The sequence below is a fragment of the Suricata suricatta genome, chromosome 10 (genome assembly GCF_006229205.1).
Source record: "Suricata suricatta isolate VVHF042 chromosome 10, meerkat_22Aug2017_6uvM2_HiC, whole genome shotgun sequence".
Taxonomy (NCBI): Eukaryota; Metazoa; Chordata; class Mammalia; order Carnivora; family Herpestidae; genus Suricata; species Suricata suricatta.
In genome coordinates, this window is record NC_043709.1 from 100,480,270 (window position 1) to 100,500,641 (window position 20,372).

At 47.6% G+C, this 20,372-nt stretch overlaps 1 protein-coding gene across 10 annotated transcripts in view; it reads left to right on the forward strand.

Annotated features, from left to right (window-relative positions):
* CRACR2A (calcium release activated channel regulator 2A) overlaps positions 1-20,372 on the forward strand; it is a 134,110-nt gene that overhangs the window by 79,867 nt on the left and 33,871 nt on the right. For 9 of the 10 annotated variants that reach the window (XR_003914335.1, XR_003914336.1, XM_029954250.1 and 6 more), the window contains 4 exons: positions 5,309-5,399; positions 9,173-9,268; positions 11,259-11,446; positions 16,878-16,949. Coding sequence is in view for 8 of the 10 variants with exons in the window: in XM_029954250.1 (XP_029810110.1) it covers positions 5,309-5,399; positions 9,173-9,268; positions 11,259-11,446; positions 16,878-16,949 (447 nt within the window). In the remaining 2 variants the exon portion in view is untranslated. Of the gene's footprint in view, positions 1-5,308; positions 5,400-9,172; positions 9,269-11,258; positions 11,447-16,877; positions 16,950-19,214; positions 19,277-20,372 lie in introns of those variants that run through there. The other variant, XM_029954253.1, reaches the window with a different exon arrangement.

Consider the following 20,372-nt stretch of genomic DNA (forward strand, 5'->3'; position numbering starts at 1 on the left):
CTAATACAAGATAAATGGGATATTTATGCCCACAGGTTATTAATAGCTCAGAGAGCTCTATTCCAGATTGCTGCCCTTGTCACTTTCAATATTTTTACCAATGGCAAAAACAAAGAGAGATAAGGAAGAATATTTTGTATTAATAAAAAGGTTCTATCCATAAAGAAGATACAACAGATATAAACTTTTATGCATCAAACAACATAGCAAAATAGATAAGACAAAAACTTTTAGAAAAACAGAGAAAACTTGATAAAAACAAGACTTTAGAAGATTTTAACAAACTTCTCTAGGATTTAATACATTAGTCAGGCAAAAAGTACGTTATGTATGTAAAATATTTAAAACTATCAACCAGCAAGCTTAATTTAAGAGATAAATGTAGAGTTGTGTGCCTCACAGTAGAGTACACATTCTCCTCATAGAAGTTATGCAAACACTGATCATATTTTTGACTACAAAGGAAAGGTTAATAGGTTCCAAAAAGTAGATACCTTACTATATATTATTTTTACTATAATACAACAAACTAGAACCAGTAGTTTTATATTAAAAACACTCTTCTGATAACACTCAAATGAATTAAATTGTCAAAACCAATATATTATTTAGCTTACATTATGATTGAAAGTTTTAAATACCAACAAAGCTTGGAAGGTCATTGAGTACACTAGATGACCAGTTAGGATCTATTAAGATAATGTCAGCCTGGAAAGATGGACTGAATCTAACAGAAGTCATCTGAGCTCTTGCTCTGGAGTCCAAAGAGCCAGTGACAAAAGCACAAGGTGGAAGAGATATGATTCAGTAGCACCATTTTTAAAGGAAAAACAATCACACAGACTTGAGATTTAGAGGTTTTAGTTGACAAATAGGTTCAGCATTAGTCAACTGTGATGTGGCTGCCAAGAAAAGTTAATGTGATCTCAGGCTGCATGAATAGATATGCAATGTTGAGAACAAGAGAGGCATAGTCTAGCTCTAAGCTCTGCTAATCAGACTTGATACACTGGGCATTCAGTCTGGGGCTCCATGGCTTGAGGAAGCCAAATCAGGGCACATTCAGAGAAAAGTAAAGAGAAAGGTGAAGGGACTTACAAAAAAGAAAAGAAAGGAAAGTCCATGTGAAATGTGGTTGGAGGAAGTGGAGAGGCATGGCACGAACCAAAGGCAGCCCCTTGAAGTCTTAATGCTGTTTTCAAATATATAAAGGGTTTTTATGCAGAGGAGGGATAAGGTCAAAGAAAAATATATTTCTGTGAGCCAGAATATTCCAAAGATGAAAGCGCTGTTTAGAGATCCAGCCAAGTTCCCTATTGCTGGAGGTGTTCTAACCTACTTTGGGTAAATACACAGCAGGCACGTTGTGGCAAGGATTTTAGCACTGGGAAAATAGGTGATTGTAGCCGACGAACCTTCCAATTCTGAAATTCTTTACTTCCTCTGGAATCTGCTATTCCTCCAATACAGTCCTTTCATGAGTTACTGCGTAAGGTATCCAAAGTCTTAAACTGATTTTATACCAATTTTCAGGATTCACATTGCGAGCACAGACCCTGTGGGTGACAAAAATGTCTGAGTGTTCCTAACCTAGTTGAGACAGCCTAAGCCCAAATGAAACAGTTTTTTAAGAGTTTCTTTATTTATTTTTAATGTCTATTTATTTATTTTGAGAGAGAGAGAGAGAGCATAAGCAGGGGAGGGGCAGATAGAGAGAATCCCAAGAAAATTCACACAGTCAGCACAGAGCCCAATGTGGGGCTCAATGCCATGAACCATGAGATCATGAACTGAGCTGATGTCAGATGCCTAACTAACTGAGCCACCCAGGTGCCCCAGTTTTTCAGGATTTTAAAAGTAAATGTTCATTGAAAGACATCTGATATTCTAAGAATTCAGAGAAGATGCAGCGAGGGTTAGAATAGGTGGGGAAATCCTCATTCAGAAGACTAAAAAGTATAGATGTGCATCAGGCAATATGAGTGGCGTTAGAAACTGTGGCAATATCGATATATATAATAAGCAAACTTGATTGGTTGCCATTTTCTTTGGGTGGGGGAATACGGGTGCCCGCTGGAACACCACACACCACATGTGCTGACCTTTCAAAAGTGTCCATCCCTGTGACTCTTCTCGCAGCCACTGCAGAGCTCCCCGCAGACATAGGCTTTGGGCTCAGCAGCTCCCTCTCACACAGCCTGCGTCTCTAATGGATTGATCTGACAGGCGCTTTTATGGACGAAGCTTCCCATTCTTCATCTTCCTGATTGCCTCTCACCTTTACCAAACCCAGCAGCACTTTTATCCTTGAAACTAAGACCTTCCTCCTCCTTGGGGAACAATGGCCTTTGCCCTCCACAGCCATGACAATAATTGTGATAATAAATAATCCCGCATATTTATTTAGGGCTTTGCTGTTCCAAATGCTTTGCACGCCAGCTCTCTTCTTTGTTCGTCATGCCAGTGCTGGGAAGGACTCAGGGCAGGTGCTACTCTGGGACAGAACAAGGTCGGAGTGCTCAAGGTCACACTAAGGATATGAACTGGTTCTGGAATCAGAACCCATGTCTTCAGAGCCCTGAGCTGGTTTAATGGTTTGAATGATGTGAACAGCACCATGATGCTCCCCATTTCTAGGGCTCGTGTGTCTGACCCAAGCTGGTCATGAGTCAGTCAGTCCTTGGAGCACCTGGATGGCTCAGTCAGTAAAGCATCCTGACTTTGGGTCAGGTCAAAATCTCATGGTTCATGAAGTCAAGCCCCGCGTGAGGGCTGATAGCACAGATCTTTGGACCCCTCTCTTTCTGCCTCTCTCTCTCTGTCTTTCTCTGTCTCTAAAAATAAATAAACATTTTAAAACAATGAGTCAGGCAATCCTTGTGGGATTCTTCCTCTGAAAACCTCTGGGCCTGGCCAGTCCCCTAGGACCCAAGCTTCATTCAAAAGCATTTCCAGAGGGCTGGTTCCATGGATAAGTCTGGTTGAGCTGGATCCAGGCTCTTTGAGGCCCACCCGGAATGCCTGGGCGTCTCTGCAGAGGACGGCCTCTGTTAATGCAGGCTAGAAGTAGGCACCATTCAGAGGCTACCTCTGCCTTCCCCCATTTGGTTTTTAGCAGTCTGCAAAATTACTTCATGACAAGAGAACTGACATGTGGGCATGAAAAACAGTTTATTAATTCAATCAAATAAAACTTAGAGCAAAGTTAATGTAACACAGTTAATGATAGTGTAGAATTGGTTATTAAACACAATGGTAAACAGCTTCTATAGATGGCTGTAATTAGTATTGCTTTATCAGAGCAAATCAGTTTTTAAGTTTCTCCCATCTCACTTTATTAGGTCTTCAGTATTTTTATAGTTGGAGTCACTGTCTAAAGATATCTAGCACCTGAATTTCTTCAAGCATAGGAAGATGATTGCAGGGACCAAGCGAAGACTTTCCTTCTGAAATTCCATTCCAACAATATTCATTTCTGTCCTTGAAGTGTTCCTATTCAACAGCCAGTGCCTTTGTTCCTTGTTTCCTTCCATGGCTCCTTGTACTTATTATGGGTTAGCTCATAACCAAGGCAACAATCCCAAACACCTGTCATTTACCAAAAAGAGATTTCTTACTCTTACCCAGCAGGACATTTCCTACACCAGAGTGGTAAATACAGGGCCCGAGCTCATGGAGGTCTGGGAGAGCTGTCACCTTTTGTGCTCAGCAAAATATGGCCATTGCCATACCCCCACCCAGAGGGTTTCTGGTCTTAGGAGTATGGCCATGAGAGGGAACTTAGAGGCTTCTGCTCTGATATAAGTGACCTTGGCCATGATGACTTAAACCAGCTCCTTGTCTGGGTCAGTTTTGTGGTTTCTACAGAGCTGGAAGGATGTCAATCAAAATGGATCCTGAGTCATGCTCAGTCATGTGGTTAAAGGTTCTCCAGCAAGTAGCAGGGGAAGAAGGGACATCCTTCGGTGCAGCAGGGAAGGCTGGCACTGGATTGGAGTCCCAAGTGGACGTAAGGTGATGGGGTTTGAAACAAAGGCCTTGGAGGAATAAATACATGCCCATCCTTGATGTTTTGTTCAGAAATCTCCCCAGTACCTCTCAGAACTGAAAACTGGAGCTACTTCCCAATTATTAAAGTCTTCTTACTTCAATAAAGGACAGAAAGTGCTTATCACAGTTTGAGTTTAGAATGGGAAGTGCCAAAATCTGCAGTATGTGTGTGTTCAAAACAACCTTGTGAGCCAAGACATCAGCCTGCTCCTGAGCCTGGAGTTCCCTTAACAGGTGGGGAAGGAAGACTGGGTGGGACTGAGAAAGAGAGAAAGAGAGAGAGAGCCCTTCGCTGCAGGTCAGAGAAGAGATGTAACTGTGCAAGGCCCTGGAAATGGGAATACTTTGGAGTGATAACTTCCATCTCAGTTCAAATGTTAATACCTGATTCTTCCTGTTTGAATTTAGAGGTGGGGTGGCGGGGAGGCATTCAAAGAAGGATCTATTTTGGGAGAGAAGGAGGAACAATGCCAGAGAGGACCTATAACCTTGTTCCCATAGCCGTATCTGTCTTGGTCTCTACATAGGAGTAAAGTGCTCAGGTATTTCCTTCCTGTCCTGTGGGCCTCTTCAGTGTAGGGAGAAGATGCTGGCAGGGAGGATGAGCACATCTCTAACCAACCTGCCCCTTCTCATACTGTCTGCCTGGGGCCATGTCCCTAAGAGGGCATGAGCCCTGGCCAGGCATGGCCCCCACCTCCTTCATAGGGGGCGTGGTTTCAGTGGCTGTCAGGATCTTGGAATCTTTTGTGATCTAATGAGAAAAGCGGGTCACATAGACTTTAGCACGCAATATCAGGAGAGCCCTCTGATAGTGTACTTTAGACAGTGCTGATGGAGCCGAACAGAGAGAAAGCACCCACAGTGGGAAGGAGATAAAGCAAGAGTCCCAACAGGAAAGAAGCCCACACAACACAATTTTCAGCAGTCTACAGGTGAAGGGATGAGGGGACAAGAGGGAGGTGTGCCCAGCACAGGCGGGGCCTTGTTGAAATAAAGGAAAGTTCAGGCAGATGGAGCCAAGGAAGCTCACTGAGGAGCACGTGGGTCATCTAGGAGGAGGACAAGGCCCTGCTGGCCTCTATGGCCAGCTGATCCCGAGGAACTGGTCCTGCGGCTTTGGCCCACCTGACCTACACAGTCGTCTCCACAGCCCCAAGCCCCTGATGGGATTCTGGTGCCCAAGCTCCAGGACTTGCTCTGGGGGATAAATGAATTTCGGTGTAGTCATCAGACTCTCCTTCCACCACCTCTGCAGGAAAACTGCTGCTTATGATGAAGAAATCCAGCATCTCTATGAGGAAATGGAACAACAAATCAAACATGAGAAGGAGCAGTTTCTCCTGAAAGTAAGAGTCTACACGGGCTCGGCTCTGAGCACCAGGTGGAAATATTGCCTACTCTGATTACCTCACCCAGTTTAAGATTGCGGTGCCCCCACTTGTAACAATGTGGATCCCCTGTCACTCTGCTGTATTTATATTTTTCAAAGCATCTGTCACCTTCAGACGTGACATTTAATTTTCTTATTTTGTTGATTATGGTCTGTCTCCTCCTACCAACACACAAGCACTGCAAGAGCGGGGATCTTTTTTTAAAAAAATGTTTATTTATTTATTTTGAGAGAGCAAGAGAGTGTATGAGCAGGGGAGGGGCAGAGAGAGAGGGAGAAAGAGAATCCCAAGCAGGCTTTCCACCATTAGCACAGAGCCCGATGCAGGGCTCAATTCCACAAACGTGAGACCATGACCTGAGCTGAAACCAAGAGTTAGATGCTTAACCGACTTGAGCCACCCAGGCTCGCCGAGAGCAGAGATCTTTATCTTTACTTATTACTGTTTCCACAGCACCTCAGCCATGCTTGGAACACAGTTGGTGCTCAATAAATACTTACTGAATCAATGAATGAATGAGCAAGTGATGAATGAATGAACTAAGGAACAAAAGGATGAAGGTGCATGTGCTTACCAGTTACGGCAGCTTGGAGACCGGGTCTGACACTGGCTGGTCCCAGACCTCGGTGGCAGGCCCGCCCAAATGCAGCCCACTTTACTCCATGCCCAGAAGCTCCTCTGGGGTACCATCATTAGAGCCCACGCTTCTCATCCTTTCCCTTAGACACCAAGAAAACTTAATACCCAAGACAAGTCAAATCCCATCCTTCTCGGACCCCAGGGGAGAAAATGTAAAACTCACATATCCTGCTCCTACTCTGGCCCTTACCCTCCTAGCAGCCTCTATCTAGTCTACTCTTTGTCTTGGGAGGTCAGAATTGGTGAAATTCTCTCCTCTTCCAAGTTAGGCAGGGTCCTTTTGGGAATATATTTATAAAACAAACCTACAGGAAACTCTCTCTTACCCATTGTTTGATTATCCACATGGTGGGTTCTCAGGAGAAATGTCGTTGATCTTGAATGGTAGCTTCAAGCTGTCTTTACACCAATCCCATGAACTGGGTGGGTTATAAACAACAGACATTCATTTCTCACAGTTCTGGAGGCTGGACGTCCAAAATCAGGGGGCCAGTGTGGTCAGGCTCTCGTGAGGGTCCACTCCCTGGTTCTGGCTGTGGCCCTCTCACTGTGTCCCCACAGAGCAGAGGGGGCAGGCGCATGCTTGGGCATGTCTTTTATAAGGACACTGATCCCACCCACTTCATCCCCACATCCCTGGGGTCATCCCCTTGGGGGTTAAGTTTCAAGATAGGGCGTCTGGGAATACAGCATAGAGATGATGTCTTGCTCTGTCTCTCAGAACCAAACCTGGGCTGTTACCACAACCCTTCCCTCCTCCTTAATGCAGATAGGTTTGAACCAGTTTCTAATTTTATGCTGATTTGGATTATTTACACTGAGGATCTCTTTATTATCACAGGTACTATTCAAACCAAGGTGGAGTCTGAGTCGGTCATATTCTCCAACTAGAGCCCTCTGAAGGCTTGTCTGTATTCCCAGACTACCCCTGAACCCATTCTTTTTTTTTTTAATGTTTATTCATTTTTGAGACAAAGATAGAGCATGAGTGGGGGAGGGGCAGAGAAAGAGAGGCAGACACAGAATCTGAAGCAGGCTCCAGGCACAGAGCCCGATGCGGGGCTTGAACTCACAGACTGTGAGATCATGACCTGAGCCGAAGTCAGACGCTTAACCGACTGAGCCATGCAGGCGCCCCATCTTTTTTAAAGCTTTAAGACGTTCTGCCTGCCCCCTGCCCTTCAGCATGGTTGGATGAGTAAAAGGCAGACAGAACTCACACACCTGTCACCCAGCAGACCCTAAAATAGTTTTCTGAGAACCGAAGCCTTTTTTTTTCCGGCAGTGGAAGAGTCACCCCCTTTACCCCCAAATGAACTGGGCCATAACTACAGTTCAAAGGTCCTAGCTAAAGAAAGAGGTGTGCTTCCAGAAGCAAACAGTGGGCGAAGGCGTAGGAACTGGGAATGGGAAGAGGTGGGAGGAAAAATTTCAAGGACACATTGGTATCATGTAAAGGGATGTGACCACACTGCTGTGGCTTCACCCCCACCTTCTGCTCCCTCTTTCCCCTTCTCAGTACCTCATGCCTTTCAGGCCCAGTGCCTAGGTTTCCCACTTTTTGCATAAACACAGGAAATGTTAAAATATGTTTGGCTTTGCAGACACGGGCTTTTGCCTGGTCACAGCGTGAGGGCAGTGGTGACAGTTTATGACGGCATGGGAAGGGTGGGCCTTCTGGCTCTACATGTAGCAGTCTGTCTGACCACGAAGAAAATACTTAACGACTGGCATGTTCCGGCTCCTGGAAAATAGACCCCCCTCAATGCTCTTTGCTGGCCGGGCTATAAGACACTCCGCAGCCCCGCCACGGGGACTGCAGCGACTGCGCTAGAATCTGGAGCCATCCACCTCCTCGGCACCGTTCCCAGGGTGCCTACTCTGTGAGCAACAGCCAATCTGAACGAAGCAGGTGCCCCAGTGAAGGTGTGGACAGCAGGAACTGCCTGGTCAGACCTTGCCTCTACCATTGCCTGGTGTTGCCACGAGGGTGATCACAGGCTGCCCCTGAGCTCCATGTACCTGCCTGAGAATAGGCTGAGGACCAGGTGTCTACAGAGGATGAGCCCAGGAAATAAGCCTGAGCCTTTGAATGGAGGTGTCCAAAGGCCTGTGCCTGAGAGTGTTGTATGCCCCCACCTACCTGGGGCCGCCATCACGCCCAGCCTTGTAGACCCTCTAGTGTGCATCTGCAGAGCTGGTGGAACCCCAGGGGCTCCTGTCGGGAGCTCTATGCATGTTAGAATGGTTTCTTCTCTCCCGGCAAGCTTCATACCTCCTTTCTGCCTTCAGGGGAGTGGAGAGCTGCAGGTGGCCTGCATATTTTCATTTCTGTCCTGTGAACAAAGAAACAATGATAGGTGAATGAAGTCAAGACAGCTGGGTAAGGCCAGGGCTGGAGCCCCAGTCTCCTGACACCCAGCGGAGGGACCTCACACCAGCCCAGGCTCTGTGAGAGTGTCAAGCGTCCCAACAATCCACAGTTTTCTCTTTACTCCATCTCAAGCCCCTTCACACTGCATCAGCAGCTCCTTGAGCAAGGAAGCCCAGTTCTAGGGCAGGAGGGGAGGGGCTGTGGAACACTGGGGTAGAGCTATCACAAGAGCAGGGCTGGGATGCCTCAATCATGGTGGGACCCAGCGAGGACCTAGACCCTCAAGGGGAAGACGTGATGCCCTGTATTTCCTGAGCAATGGGCAGTTTGAGGGCTCAAATGACTGTACCCAATGTGGAACAGAATATCCACGTTAGAAAGATATCCCACCCACCCCAATTTGGAGATGGGGAGATGGAGGCCTGAGGTTCTCTGTGTTCAGAGGCACAGTCAGGCAGTGCACAGTCATTGGTCATAGTCACACATGGTGGGACTTGGCAAGTTGGCATCACCCCTTCCTGAGCACTTGTACTGTCTCCGTCCCAGTTGGCCTCCCTGACCAGTCAGGCAGGGCACGGAGCCCTGGAATGTTGTGGGAAGGGCCCCAAAGTCCAAAAGGATGGGTAGGTCATGCTGTTGAGCAGGTGCAGGTGGGGGACAAATCTCCATCGCAAGTGCACTGAGGCCTCACGCGTCCTTCTCTCTGGCCCGGCAGGACATGGAGAGGTTTCAGGCCCGCAGTCAGGAGCTGGAGCAGAAGCTGTTATCCAAGGAGCAGGAGCTGGAGCAGCTTATCCAGAAGCAGAAGCAGGTGTGCCTTTGCCGTGGCCTTGGACCACTTGACTCCTCCTCACTCTGTCCTGTCCCAGCTCCTGCCCTGTTCCCCCGCTATTCACTTAAGCATTTGGCTGGGTTTGTTTGTTTTTAATCAGAGAAGAACCATTTAGGTGTACAAAAGATAGCGTTTTAAAACCACAGGTGATTCTGAGATAAAGCCTTTACGTTTCCAGTGCCAGGTGTTTAGTTGGGAAAAGTTGCCAAGAATTCTCCCTCGAGGCATCTGAAGACATTGTCACCTAATGAGGCTCAGGAGCCACCAGAATGCCAAATGTTAATTTGTTTCCTGCATCCTGGGTAAGAGGAGAGGGGGATGCTGAGGCACAAAGAACATAGTCACTAATGCTTTGTGGGAGGCTGCAGTGAGGTCTTCCCACGGGCATGGCCATGGATACCTCCAGCTGGAGGAGACTCTTCAAAGATCTATTTGCCCATCCCTGGTTCCTCTGATGCACCTGAGCCCCCAGGAGGCAATCTGGGCCGTGCACTATGTGGGGCAGTGTCCAGCCATCATGGCTGCCTAATGGCCCCAGGAAGATTGATTATCTAGGCAAACGTCACAATCACAGACTCCTCTCCAAAGCGAGGGCTCATGGGGAAGAGACGCCAGGGTGCCACTTGACCTTCTGTTTTGTTTTGTCTGGCACTGGAAGGAATCTGGCCCGGGGCAGACCCAGACACATTGCTTTGTTTGAATAGAGAGGGCTATTTTCAGCAACACATTAAAATATGCTCGAAGCTACCCCTACAGCTACAGACTTTCCTGACCTATGCATTTTGGCTTCTTTCTTTTATTTTTTTAATAAATTCTTTTTTTAAAGTTTATTTTTGAAAGAGACAGAGACAGTGTGAGTGGGGGAGGGGCAGAGAGAGAGGGAGAGAGAGAATCCCAAGCAGACTCTGAGCTGTTAGTGCAGGGCCGGATGTGGGGCTTGAACTCACGAAACTGTGAGACCATGACCTGAGCTGAAACCAGGAGTCACCCATGTACCCCTTGGTTTCTTTTTTTTGTAGCAAGATCATTTCCACTCAAGGAATTGCCAGCTGCCTTCCCATTACCCTTCCACAGCCATCCCTTGCTTCTCCTACTCTTTCTCCCCCTCACTATTGTGCATTAAGTTCTTACCAATTAGTCTTATCCCTCAAATGAATGATTGCCACTCGATTTAATTACTGCATGCTTGCCTGATTACACAGGAGCCTCTTGAGAATCACACAGAATTCCTTGTTGCTGCCTCCTCTTCCCCTCACTGGCCACATTTATTAAACTAAATTTATTATGATCTATTTGCCTTGGTTTGATTCCTTCTCTGGTGAAAGGGTTAGAAGCTTTGCAAGGCAGAATCACCAGCCAAGAAACGCTACAGTTATACAAATGCAGGTTTTTAAATTTGCTTTCAGGACATGGAAAAAAAAGGTATATGGTTGGCTTGACCTGTTTTAGCTATTTCCTAAGAATTTTCAGGGTTTCTGGTCACCACACAACAGTTCTCTAGATTAAAGGAATAGATTTATTTAGCTGAGCGAGGAAAGGGGAATACATAGATTTGCTGTCAGTATTCGAAATTGGGAAGGACGGTTTTATGAAGAATGCCACTGAGCAGCTTCCCCTGTCCATCAGGGCTGAGGGGGACAATTGGCCAAAGGGACAGAGGGGATTTAGGCTGGCTCTCAAGACTATGGAGGAGATGCTAATGGTCATCATTATCGTCACCAGGATTAGGGACGCAACACAGATAATTGTTGGCCTCCCTTTGCTGGTGGTCTTTGTGAGTGGTGCCGGACTGTGATTCCCTCTGTTCAGTGGCCGCTGCAGGACAAAGTCTGTCAAGGGCCAAGGGCAGTGAGGGCTGGCAGCGAGGGCTCCCATGTACCTGTGGAGAAAGTGAGGGGAGCCTGGGGCAGGGCCAGACTGGCTGCAGGTTGTTCATCATTCCGTCCTGCTCTCCCACCTTCCTTTCTAGCTGGAAGGCCAGTGCACCACCCTGCAGAATGATGAGCATGAAACCAAGGTTGAGAACACCAAGCTGAAAGTCACGAACCAGGAGCTAGCCCAGGAGCTGGAGCGGACCTCCCGGGAGCTACAGGATGCCCGGGAGCAGCTGGAGAGCCTCCAGCAAGAGGCCCACCAACTCCACCAGGAGAAAGAGATGTGAGTCTGGCCCTCATGGGCTCTTGTCCCTGCTGTCCAGCCTCACCCCCAGCTGTGAGTGTGCTGTGGTCTCTTCCCTTGGAGACCCTGTTGCCTTGCCTATAACGTGGGGCTTGGGGGCTGCTTGCTCCCTGAAATCTCTTCTAGGATCCCGAGGCCACTGAGTAGACCAGTACTGTAGTGAGCAGAATCTAGGTTTGAAAGGAAATCTACAACCCTGTTCTTGAAAAGTGTGTCATGTGATTCAACAGATGTGTCATCCAGCCAACAAATATGGGGCAGTCGTCGAGAAAAAGCTGAGTGTGCAGACAGACCACATGTGACTGTCATAGGTTAGAGACCCAGGACGAGAGGGAAGCAGGTAGGCTTTCGAGACCAACGTGTAATCTGATGGAGTGGATGACAGTGCCCTGGAATCTTCGCTCCAGTCTGCCCACCCTCTCCCACCAGTGTCCCTCTGTGTGGGCCCAGCGTGGGGAGCCCCACATCTCTCAGGGCCTGGTTTGCCAGCAACCTGCCCTTGGCGTGTGTGGGCAGTGGGCTCGGCCTGTGAGGCAGAGGCTCACGTGAGGAAGAATCTGGGGCTGGGTCTGTAGGCTGGCCTGAGGAATTGCTGGGGGACCAGCCATTCCTCTCTTCCTGGGGGTGTTAGGTTCTGGCATGCCCAGGGACAGGAATCCACTTGTTCACACATTTACCCGTGTGTCAAAAATTTATTGCAGACTCCTCTGCACCAAGTACTGTATTGTACATTCAACATATCTCACCTATGTCAATAATTTGACATCATTTCATGTGAACTTTACAAACATCCTGATGTGGTGGGTACTGTTATTATCAACTCTAATTTATGGAGTCAGAAGTTTTCAGTAACTGTCTAGCACAACACTCAGTGCTAGACACATCTTGCTGACTCCGCACAGTGAGTAATGAGCCGGCCAGAAAATATGTGCTCGGGAGTGGGACCGGCCATCATTCACTCACTGCTGATTCACGCATTCATTCACTCCCTTCATCCATTCTGCAGAAGGTAATGTGTGCCTGGTCCTGTGCCAGGTATTATTACAGAGAGTCTGATTCAGAGAAAAGGGAGTATGACCTACCAGTGCCTGAGTGTTACATTCGTTCACTCTCCTTGTTGAAAAGTGCAAGCCCTCGCTCTGTCTGACTGCTGACAAAACTTGGGTCCATCAGCCTACATCAAATCGTTCTGCTGTCTGTCCTGTGCTGTCTTGTATGTTTGGGACTGATTGCCCAGGTGAGAGGGACGAAATGTGTTTGCATGTGGAGTTTCACCCTAGTAAGCTCTAATTTGTTTGTTTATTTGTTGATTTTAATTTTTTAACATTTATTTTTGAGAGACAGAGAACGAACAAGGGGGGTGGGTAGAGAGAGAGGGAGACACAGAATCCAAAGCAGGCTCCAGGCTCTGAGCTGTCAGCACAGAACCTGACATGGGACTCGAACCCATGAACCATGAGATCATGACCTGAGCCCAAGTCGGATGCTTAACCGACTGAGCCACCAGGCGCCCCCAAGACTTCTCTAGTTTTAAACAAAAATGTTGCTTATCATGACACCCTCAAGGTCCATGCTAAGCGAAAGACGTCAGGTAGAGAAGGATAGATACCATATATTTGCATTCATAGGTCTAACAGGAGAGACCTGGCAGGGGACCATGGGGAGAGGAAGTGGGAAAGAGAGTGGGGGAGAGTGAGGGACACAAATCACGAGAGACTACTGAATACTGAAAACCATGGACTGAAGGGGGAGGGGGAGGGAGGGAGGGGGTGATGGTCATGGAGGGGGGCACTTGTGGGGAGAAGCACTGGGTGTTATATGGAAACCAATTTGACAATAAACTATTAAATAAATAAATAAATAAATAGTACAAAAAATAAATAAACAAAAATATATTCTGAGCAGCTGACTTAAAACCTTTCACTCCAATTCTTAGATGACCAGGGGCAGGACAGTGTATTTCATTGTAAACGAGCAAAATCAGTTCCTCCTCGTTGAGAGCAGGCCAACAAGGTACAGGCATTTAACTTTACAAACAGAATTGAGGATTCAGACGCTTAAAATTCAATCAAGTTCTAAAACAACAAACATCTGAAGGCACCAGCATTAGAACAGCAAATGGAAATAAGCACCCAGTGCCAGGGTATCAAATCACAGCACGAGGATTAAAATCTTTCTGAAGTCTCATCTTAATTAACCAAGCCAGAGACAATCTTAGGAGGCTGGGAATTGAAAAAGAGGGTTAGGAGGAAGAGATAAATGATTTCAGAACCTTCCTGACTTGTTTTCAAAAAGCGTGCCATGCCTTATGCAGCTGGAAAGCGTGCTGGAGCCCAGGAGAGAATGTCGTGTCTGGGGAGGTCAGGGCAGCGAGAGCCTTGGATGGCTCTCTGTGGGGCAGAGTCCCAGACCCGCAGTGCTGACAGAAGCTGAGGGCTCTCATCCCCCTCTTCGTTTTATAAGGAAGAACATGAGGCTCAGAGAGATGCAGTGACGACTCCAAGCCACACAGCTACTGAGTGCCGGCAAATAGGGACAGAGCCGAGTTCTCCCATATCATGTGCTTCCCCCCACAATGTCTTGCTGTCTGATGCTGCACCAGAGAAGCTGGGAAAGGAGAGGATGGGACTGGGAGATAAAAAGACTTAGTCATTTATCAGCTAGAATTCTAAATGTGCAAAATTAATTTTTCTGTGCCCCGTAGATGCTCAAGGAGGGAAAACTTGATTTTAAAATAAGATAAAGAAAGAACAATCAAGCAGGAGAGATAACATAAAGATGAAGGTCAGCTTAGAAAGCAGCACCTGTTTATTTTGTTAATGAGTTTTTATTCAGGGTGGGTAGCTTCTGAGGAGGCACAAAAGGGTCTATACTTAGCAAGAGGCCTGTGCCCGCCCCCTGCCCCACCCATGGCTCTGGGCTTGCCATAACCCAGAGGCCACCACTCTGGGTTTCTTGTGGATCTTCGATGCATAAAGCACCCCCCCACACACAATTTTCATTTACATACTGTTCAGCATTTGCCTGTGTTTTCACCTGATACATTTTGGAGATGCTCCCTCTCTCATTCCTCTGCAGAAAACAAAGCCAACAGCAATTCCCTAAAGACAACCATAAACCTGTCACCAGTCACTCCTATGAAAAATGATGAGTTCTTTCTCTTTCAGTCCACATAGTACCCAGTGTAGACCTTGAGAATGTCTAGGGTAGATGCCTTCCTTTTTGTGAACACAGAAAAAGCCTGACAATGTGTAGCATTTATTAGACAAATAGGTTGACATATATTTGCATCAATATGTAATGTGTGTGTGTGTGTGTGTGTGTGTGTGTGTGTGTGTGTGTGGTTCCAGCAGTCAACTGTGTTGTGTAAACAGGGCAAAGACCTGGAATGCCTTATTTTTTAGGAATCAGCTCCTAACTCAGATGCTCTGTGAGAACACAGACCTCAGGTGCCCAGGGAGAGGTTTCCCCCAGCAGGGGCAGGGCTGTCTGCTTCTGGTCCAGAGTCAGAACCCGGGGCTGGGACGGAGGAGCCACGAAGACATCGTGCCCGCAGGGCACTGCGGCAGCGAACAGCTGTGCTCACGTACTGCTCGGCACAGCCGAATCCGAGACGGGGATTTGGGGATCCGGTTTGGATAATGGGAAATACATTGTTTTCCCTCAAGTTGAAATTAAATATAATTGGTAATAAAACCTTAGGAATTGGCATCTCTGCAGGAGCTAGAGAAGTTTTGTTGCTTAATTAGGATTGTCTGAGGTGAACTTAGAATTTGATTCGGTCTGTTATTGTTGTAAATTGACTTTGTAATTATTCTATAAAGGGGGAAGAACCACACAGATACCTTTTAAGGAATCTGAATGTTGTGAGGTGGGCCCAAGCCTTACAGACCGAAAAAGCAGGTGCTTTTTCTACAGTTCAGTAATGACATAGCGGGGCGGCAGAGGGGTGACTGTCTCCCCCCAGCCCGGCGTGTACACAATCCGGGTAGTCTGACCCACCTATGGGAATGGACGCATTTGTGAGACTGTAAGAGGCTCCCTACACCAGAAACTATGCTGTGCTTTGGAAATGTGGAACTCCAGGCCTTGTGCAGTAAGCTTCGGGGTGAGTTGAACATTTCTAAAAGCACAGTGCGGAGTACAGAGGGAAGGATGGAGGCAAAATTGCTGAGTTCGGCAAGGCTTATTTTCCAGTTCACCCAATTCTGCTTTCGTTTATTTCTTTCTTCCCTGTGTGGTGTTGAATACCTCTCAACTCACCCCTCCTTTCCTCTTTCTTCCTCCATCCCTACATCCTTCTTTCCTCCCCGCTCTCTGCCCTCTCTCCTTTTGTTTCTTACTGCTATTTTTTTGTTTTTATTTATTTTGAAAGAGAGAAAGAGAGCATAGAGTGTGCAAGCAGGGGAGGAGCAGTGAGAGAGGGAGACAGAGAACCCCAAGCAGGCTCTAGGCTCTGAGCTGTCAGCATGGAGCCCGATGTAGGGCTTGAACATGGACTGTGAGGTCACGACCTGAGCTGAAACCAAGAGTTGGATGGCTAACCAACTGAGCCACCCAGGGGTCCCTGTTTCTTACTGCTCTCTGTTGACGATGCCTCCATGCTGGGCCCTGGGTTGCATTTAGAGATGCAGACAAACGAGGCAGACCCTGCATCACCACCTGAGTTGGTCTCCAGACCACTACCTCTCAGCTCCTCCCTCCCCTTACTCAAAACTCCTGCTATGGATGATGTGTTCACACTGTGATTTAAGCAGTTGATTATAATTGATACATTTACTCTCTGCTTTATGGCTAGAGATAAGAACTCCTAAGTTAAAGAAATGAATGACCAACAGAGGGAATTCCAGAGATCTTAGAACAGATTGGAGGATGGAGAAGGGAGAAGGATTCTTCTGGAGCTCCTGGAAACAAGTGAAACCAGCTAGGGGAATAGTACAAGTTCTGCTCTCAGCCTCCAAGACTGGGCTTGAGAATGTCGGTCCTAATTCTCTGACTTCTGTGTAGGGCAGGGGCCGCCTGGAGCCTGGGAAAGCCACGTGATGATTACGAAGCCCGGTTCATGGGTTTGGAAGTAGGGGGTCCCAATCTAGATGAGGACCCTGACTCAGTCATGGATTGTCTGAGAGACATGGGAAGAGTTCCTGACTCTGTGTCTGTAAGATGGGGATAATCTCGCCTTCCCTATCGGGAGTCTGGGATGATGAAGCGAGATCATAGCTATAACCACCTGCACACAGCAGGTGCTCACCACGGAAGGCATATCCCTCCCCGCCCTCCTGTCCCGAGGGTGGGGTGCTGCCTGCTGGTCCTGGGCGCCCTGGGCATCCGGCTACAGCACAGCCCCTCACACCGTGGTGGCTTACATCCCTCTATGGAGGCTCCTAATCTGTGTTTGCCTCTTCTTCAGGGAAGTGTACCGCGTGACTGAGAGTCTGCAGCGCGAGAAGTCGGGGCTCATGAAGCAGCTGGATCTCCTCAGGTGCGTCAGCCCTGGATGTGTCCCGAGAGCACATCCCACATTCCTTGAGTTCGAAGGGCCAGTCTGAGAGTCTCCCCTGCCTACGTTCTGGATGGTCACAGCTGCTGAGAAAAGTGCCCTTATTCCCCTGATCCCCAGCATACTATGTTTGGTCCATTCACACACACGCCCACTTCCCTCTCCAGTTTGTATGTCTGCAGGTAGGCTCTGCCTCGTTTTTTGTGACATCTCTCACAGCACCTTGTGCAGTACTTGCTCAGGTAGGAGGGGAACTGAATTTCTTGAGCATCCACCCAATGGCAGATATAGTATCCCTTTCTTTTAAAAAAAATTTTTTTAATGTTAATTTTGAGAGAGAGAGGGCATGAACTGGGGAGAGGCAGAGAGAAAGGGGAGACAATCCAAAGCAGGTTCCATGCATGGGACTCGAACCCACAACTTGAGATCATGACCTGAGCCAAAGTCAAGACGCTCAACTGACTGAACCACCAACGTGCCCTTGGTGTCCCTTTCATCTTCAACAAAATTAAGGAGAGGAAGGGAGTTCCGGATAGAGAAATTAACAGAGAAGGAAACTGATAGCAGAGAAATGAAGCAATTTACCAAAGGAGACAGAGCCACTCACTCTGGGAGTCAGAATTGAGATCTGTATCTGGCTGATTCTCTTGATTCAGCCATATTCTCTCAATGTCTGTTGAATGAGCAAATGAGTCACACACAGAGCATAAACAGAGCAAAGAAGTTTAGAGTTTCTTCCACTTGCTAAAACTTACTATAAATTCAAAGCTCATTGGTCTGGAATGTGCCAAAGCCAAACCCAAAACAAAACCTGTGTGCGGAAAGATGGGATTTTCACTTTCATATGTGAGGTTTCCAAGTTGCAGTACCTTCTGTCTGCCAAACACCTCTCGGGAATGGCGATGGGTCACGAGCACTTTGAGTTCTGACTTTTTTAAAGTTTATGTATTTATTTTGAGAGAGAGAGAGAGTGCTGGAGGGGCAGAGAGTGAGAGTGGGAGAGAAGAATCCCATGCAGGCCCCACACTGTCAGCACAAAGCCTGACGTGGGGCTGGAACTTAAAAACCTAGAGATCATGACCTGAGCTGAAATGAATCATCTGCTTAACCTAGTGAGTCACGCAGGCGCCCCAGGTTCTGGTTTTTAGATGGCAGTAGTCTTGAATCAGGTGCACTCTGACTTATTTTGTTTTATTTGAAAGCAAGGTGAGGTCACCATGTCTGGCATCTTTGATGCTACCAAATTGAAAAGTGCTCAGAACTGAATGCGTTTTAGATTTACTTCCCTTGATACATAGTTCAAATAGGACTGCAAAGCTGGGGAGATGGAAGGGAACTCTGACATGGCCAAGTGCTAATCCATTTGAGAGCAGGTCTTGAATCTTAGAAGTCTTTCATGAGAAGAAGAGAACAGGGTGTACAAGGACAAATTTGGGTTTTTTCCCCTTTTTTCTGTTGTGCTTAGAAGGATAGATTCAAAGTGAATGAGCAGAGGAGAATGACAAAGCAGATCTCTACAAACGCATGGGTCTTTTTGACGGAGACTGGAATTTGTGCAGAATCACGTGCCCTGAGCCTTTCTGTGCTGTGGCGTGCATATAAACTGAGAAGCTCTAGCTGGTCAAAATCCATTCGTGGTGAGGAAGGCCCCCATGGCAGACTTTTTCTCCACAGTGAAATCATCAGGTAGCGACACAAAGCAGTGGGGAAACGGGAATCAATGACAGAGGTAATGCTGAGGTGAGGGATAGAGAGTTGGAGGTGCAGGGAAGGACAGGGTCTGCCCCCATCACGGCAATGGCTGGGCTGTGACAGCAGGAGGAAGGGAGTGCCCCCCTAGGGTCAAGCAGTGGCAAAAGGAAACAATTCCAGGGCACTCAGCTGGGAACATGGGCTTTGGAGCAGGATCTGGGTCAAGACCCAGCACTATCCTTACTACCTTGGGTGACCTTGGGCAATTGAGTTAGCCAGTTGGAGTGTTAGTTCTCCATGCCTGCCTCACAGGCTTCTCTTGAGAGTTAGATAATATATATGAGTGACCATCATGACAAGGAAGCAGTGTGAATGAAAGTGGACAATTATTTAGAGGGTGTGTTGTCTCTTTGACTGCTGAAGCTTCTGGATGGAAATGGTTGCATGAAGCAGGAAACAATACAGTGTACTCCCTGATGGAGGTGGGCTTCCCGGGGCCCGCGTGTCCTTGCCCAGGTACAGGACTGCTAACCTCTCTGGTCTCTGCCAGCACAGAAGAAGGGGCCTTCTGGAATGAGACTCTTGCTCTGCCATTCTCAGGGTTTGCTACTATCGTGAAGATAGGCAGAGTCGTCACGTAAGCATGTCCCTGTGCCCATCTGTGCCCACCTCCTGCCTTCTCTGTTGTGGTGGTTGAGCGCCTGGTGTGCCTGGCTCCAAAATGTGCACTAGAATGCAACCTCCTTCTTGAGGGGCTGGTCCGGCCTGTGTTCCCTCTCCTCCATGGCCAGTTGGTTCTCATTTAGAGAGACCAACCAATGTCCTATAGCATTTCTTACCCACTAGCTCCTGTCACCACTTCCCTATCCAGCTACTTCCCATCTCTTTAATGGCTTTCAAAATCTTTCAAAAGAATTTTTTACACTTGCATTCCATCTCCATATTCTCAACCCTCTAGTCAGGCTCCTTCTGCCTCAATTGCACTGAAAGGGGAACCAGTGACCTCCACGTTGCTAAAAAGAGTGGCCAGCTCTCAGGATGCCACCCTTGTCTCCAGCAATATATTCTTAACACAGCATCTATAGGGTTCCTTTGAAAACTTGAGTCAGATGAGGGCACTCCATTGCCACTCCCTCAACCTCCACGGCTTCATATCTCATCTGGAGTAAAATCCCAAGTTCCTACAATGGCCCACAAGACCACAAATGGGCAGGTCTCCACTTGTCTCCCCACCTTTCTCTGACCTCATTTCCTATTTTAAAAATGTTTATTTGTCTTGAGGCAGGGAGGTGCGGGGAGAGAGGGAGAGACAGAATTCCAAGTAGGCTCTGTGCCATCAGCACAGAGCCCTCCGTGAGGCTCGATCCTACAAACTGTGAGATCATGACCTGCACTGAGATTAAGAGTTAGACGCTCAACCCAGGCGCCCCTCTGACTTCATTTCCTAATGGCTCTCCTCTGAGCACTCTGATGCACTCTGCAGTGTTCCTTGCACACACCCAGGAGAGCCTGACTCCAGGCTTAGCCCTCGCTGTCTCCTCAGCCTGTGCTGCTCTTCCCTCAACTGCCCCTCTGCTCCTGCAAGCCTCTGCCCAGATGCTGCCTCCCTGACCTCCCTGACTACTGAAAAACCACTGTACCCCTGCAGTCTTTATTCCACATCCCTGCTTTATTTTTCTCCATAGCAACGAGCCCTGCACTAAAACACCAATT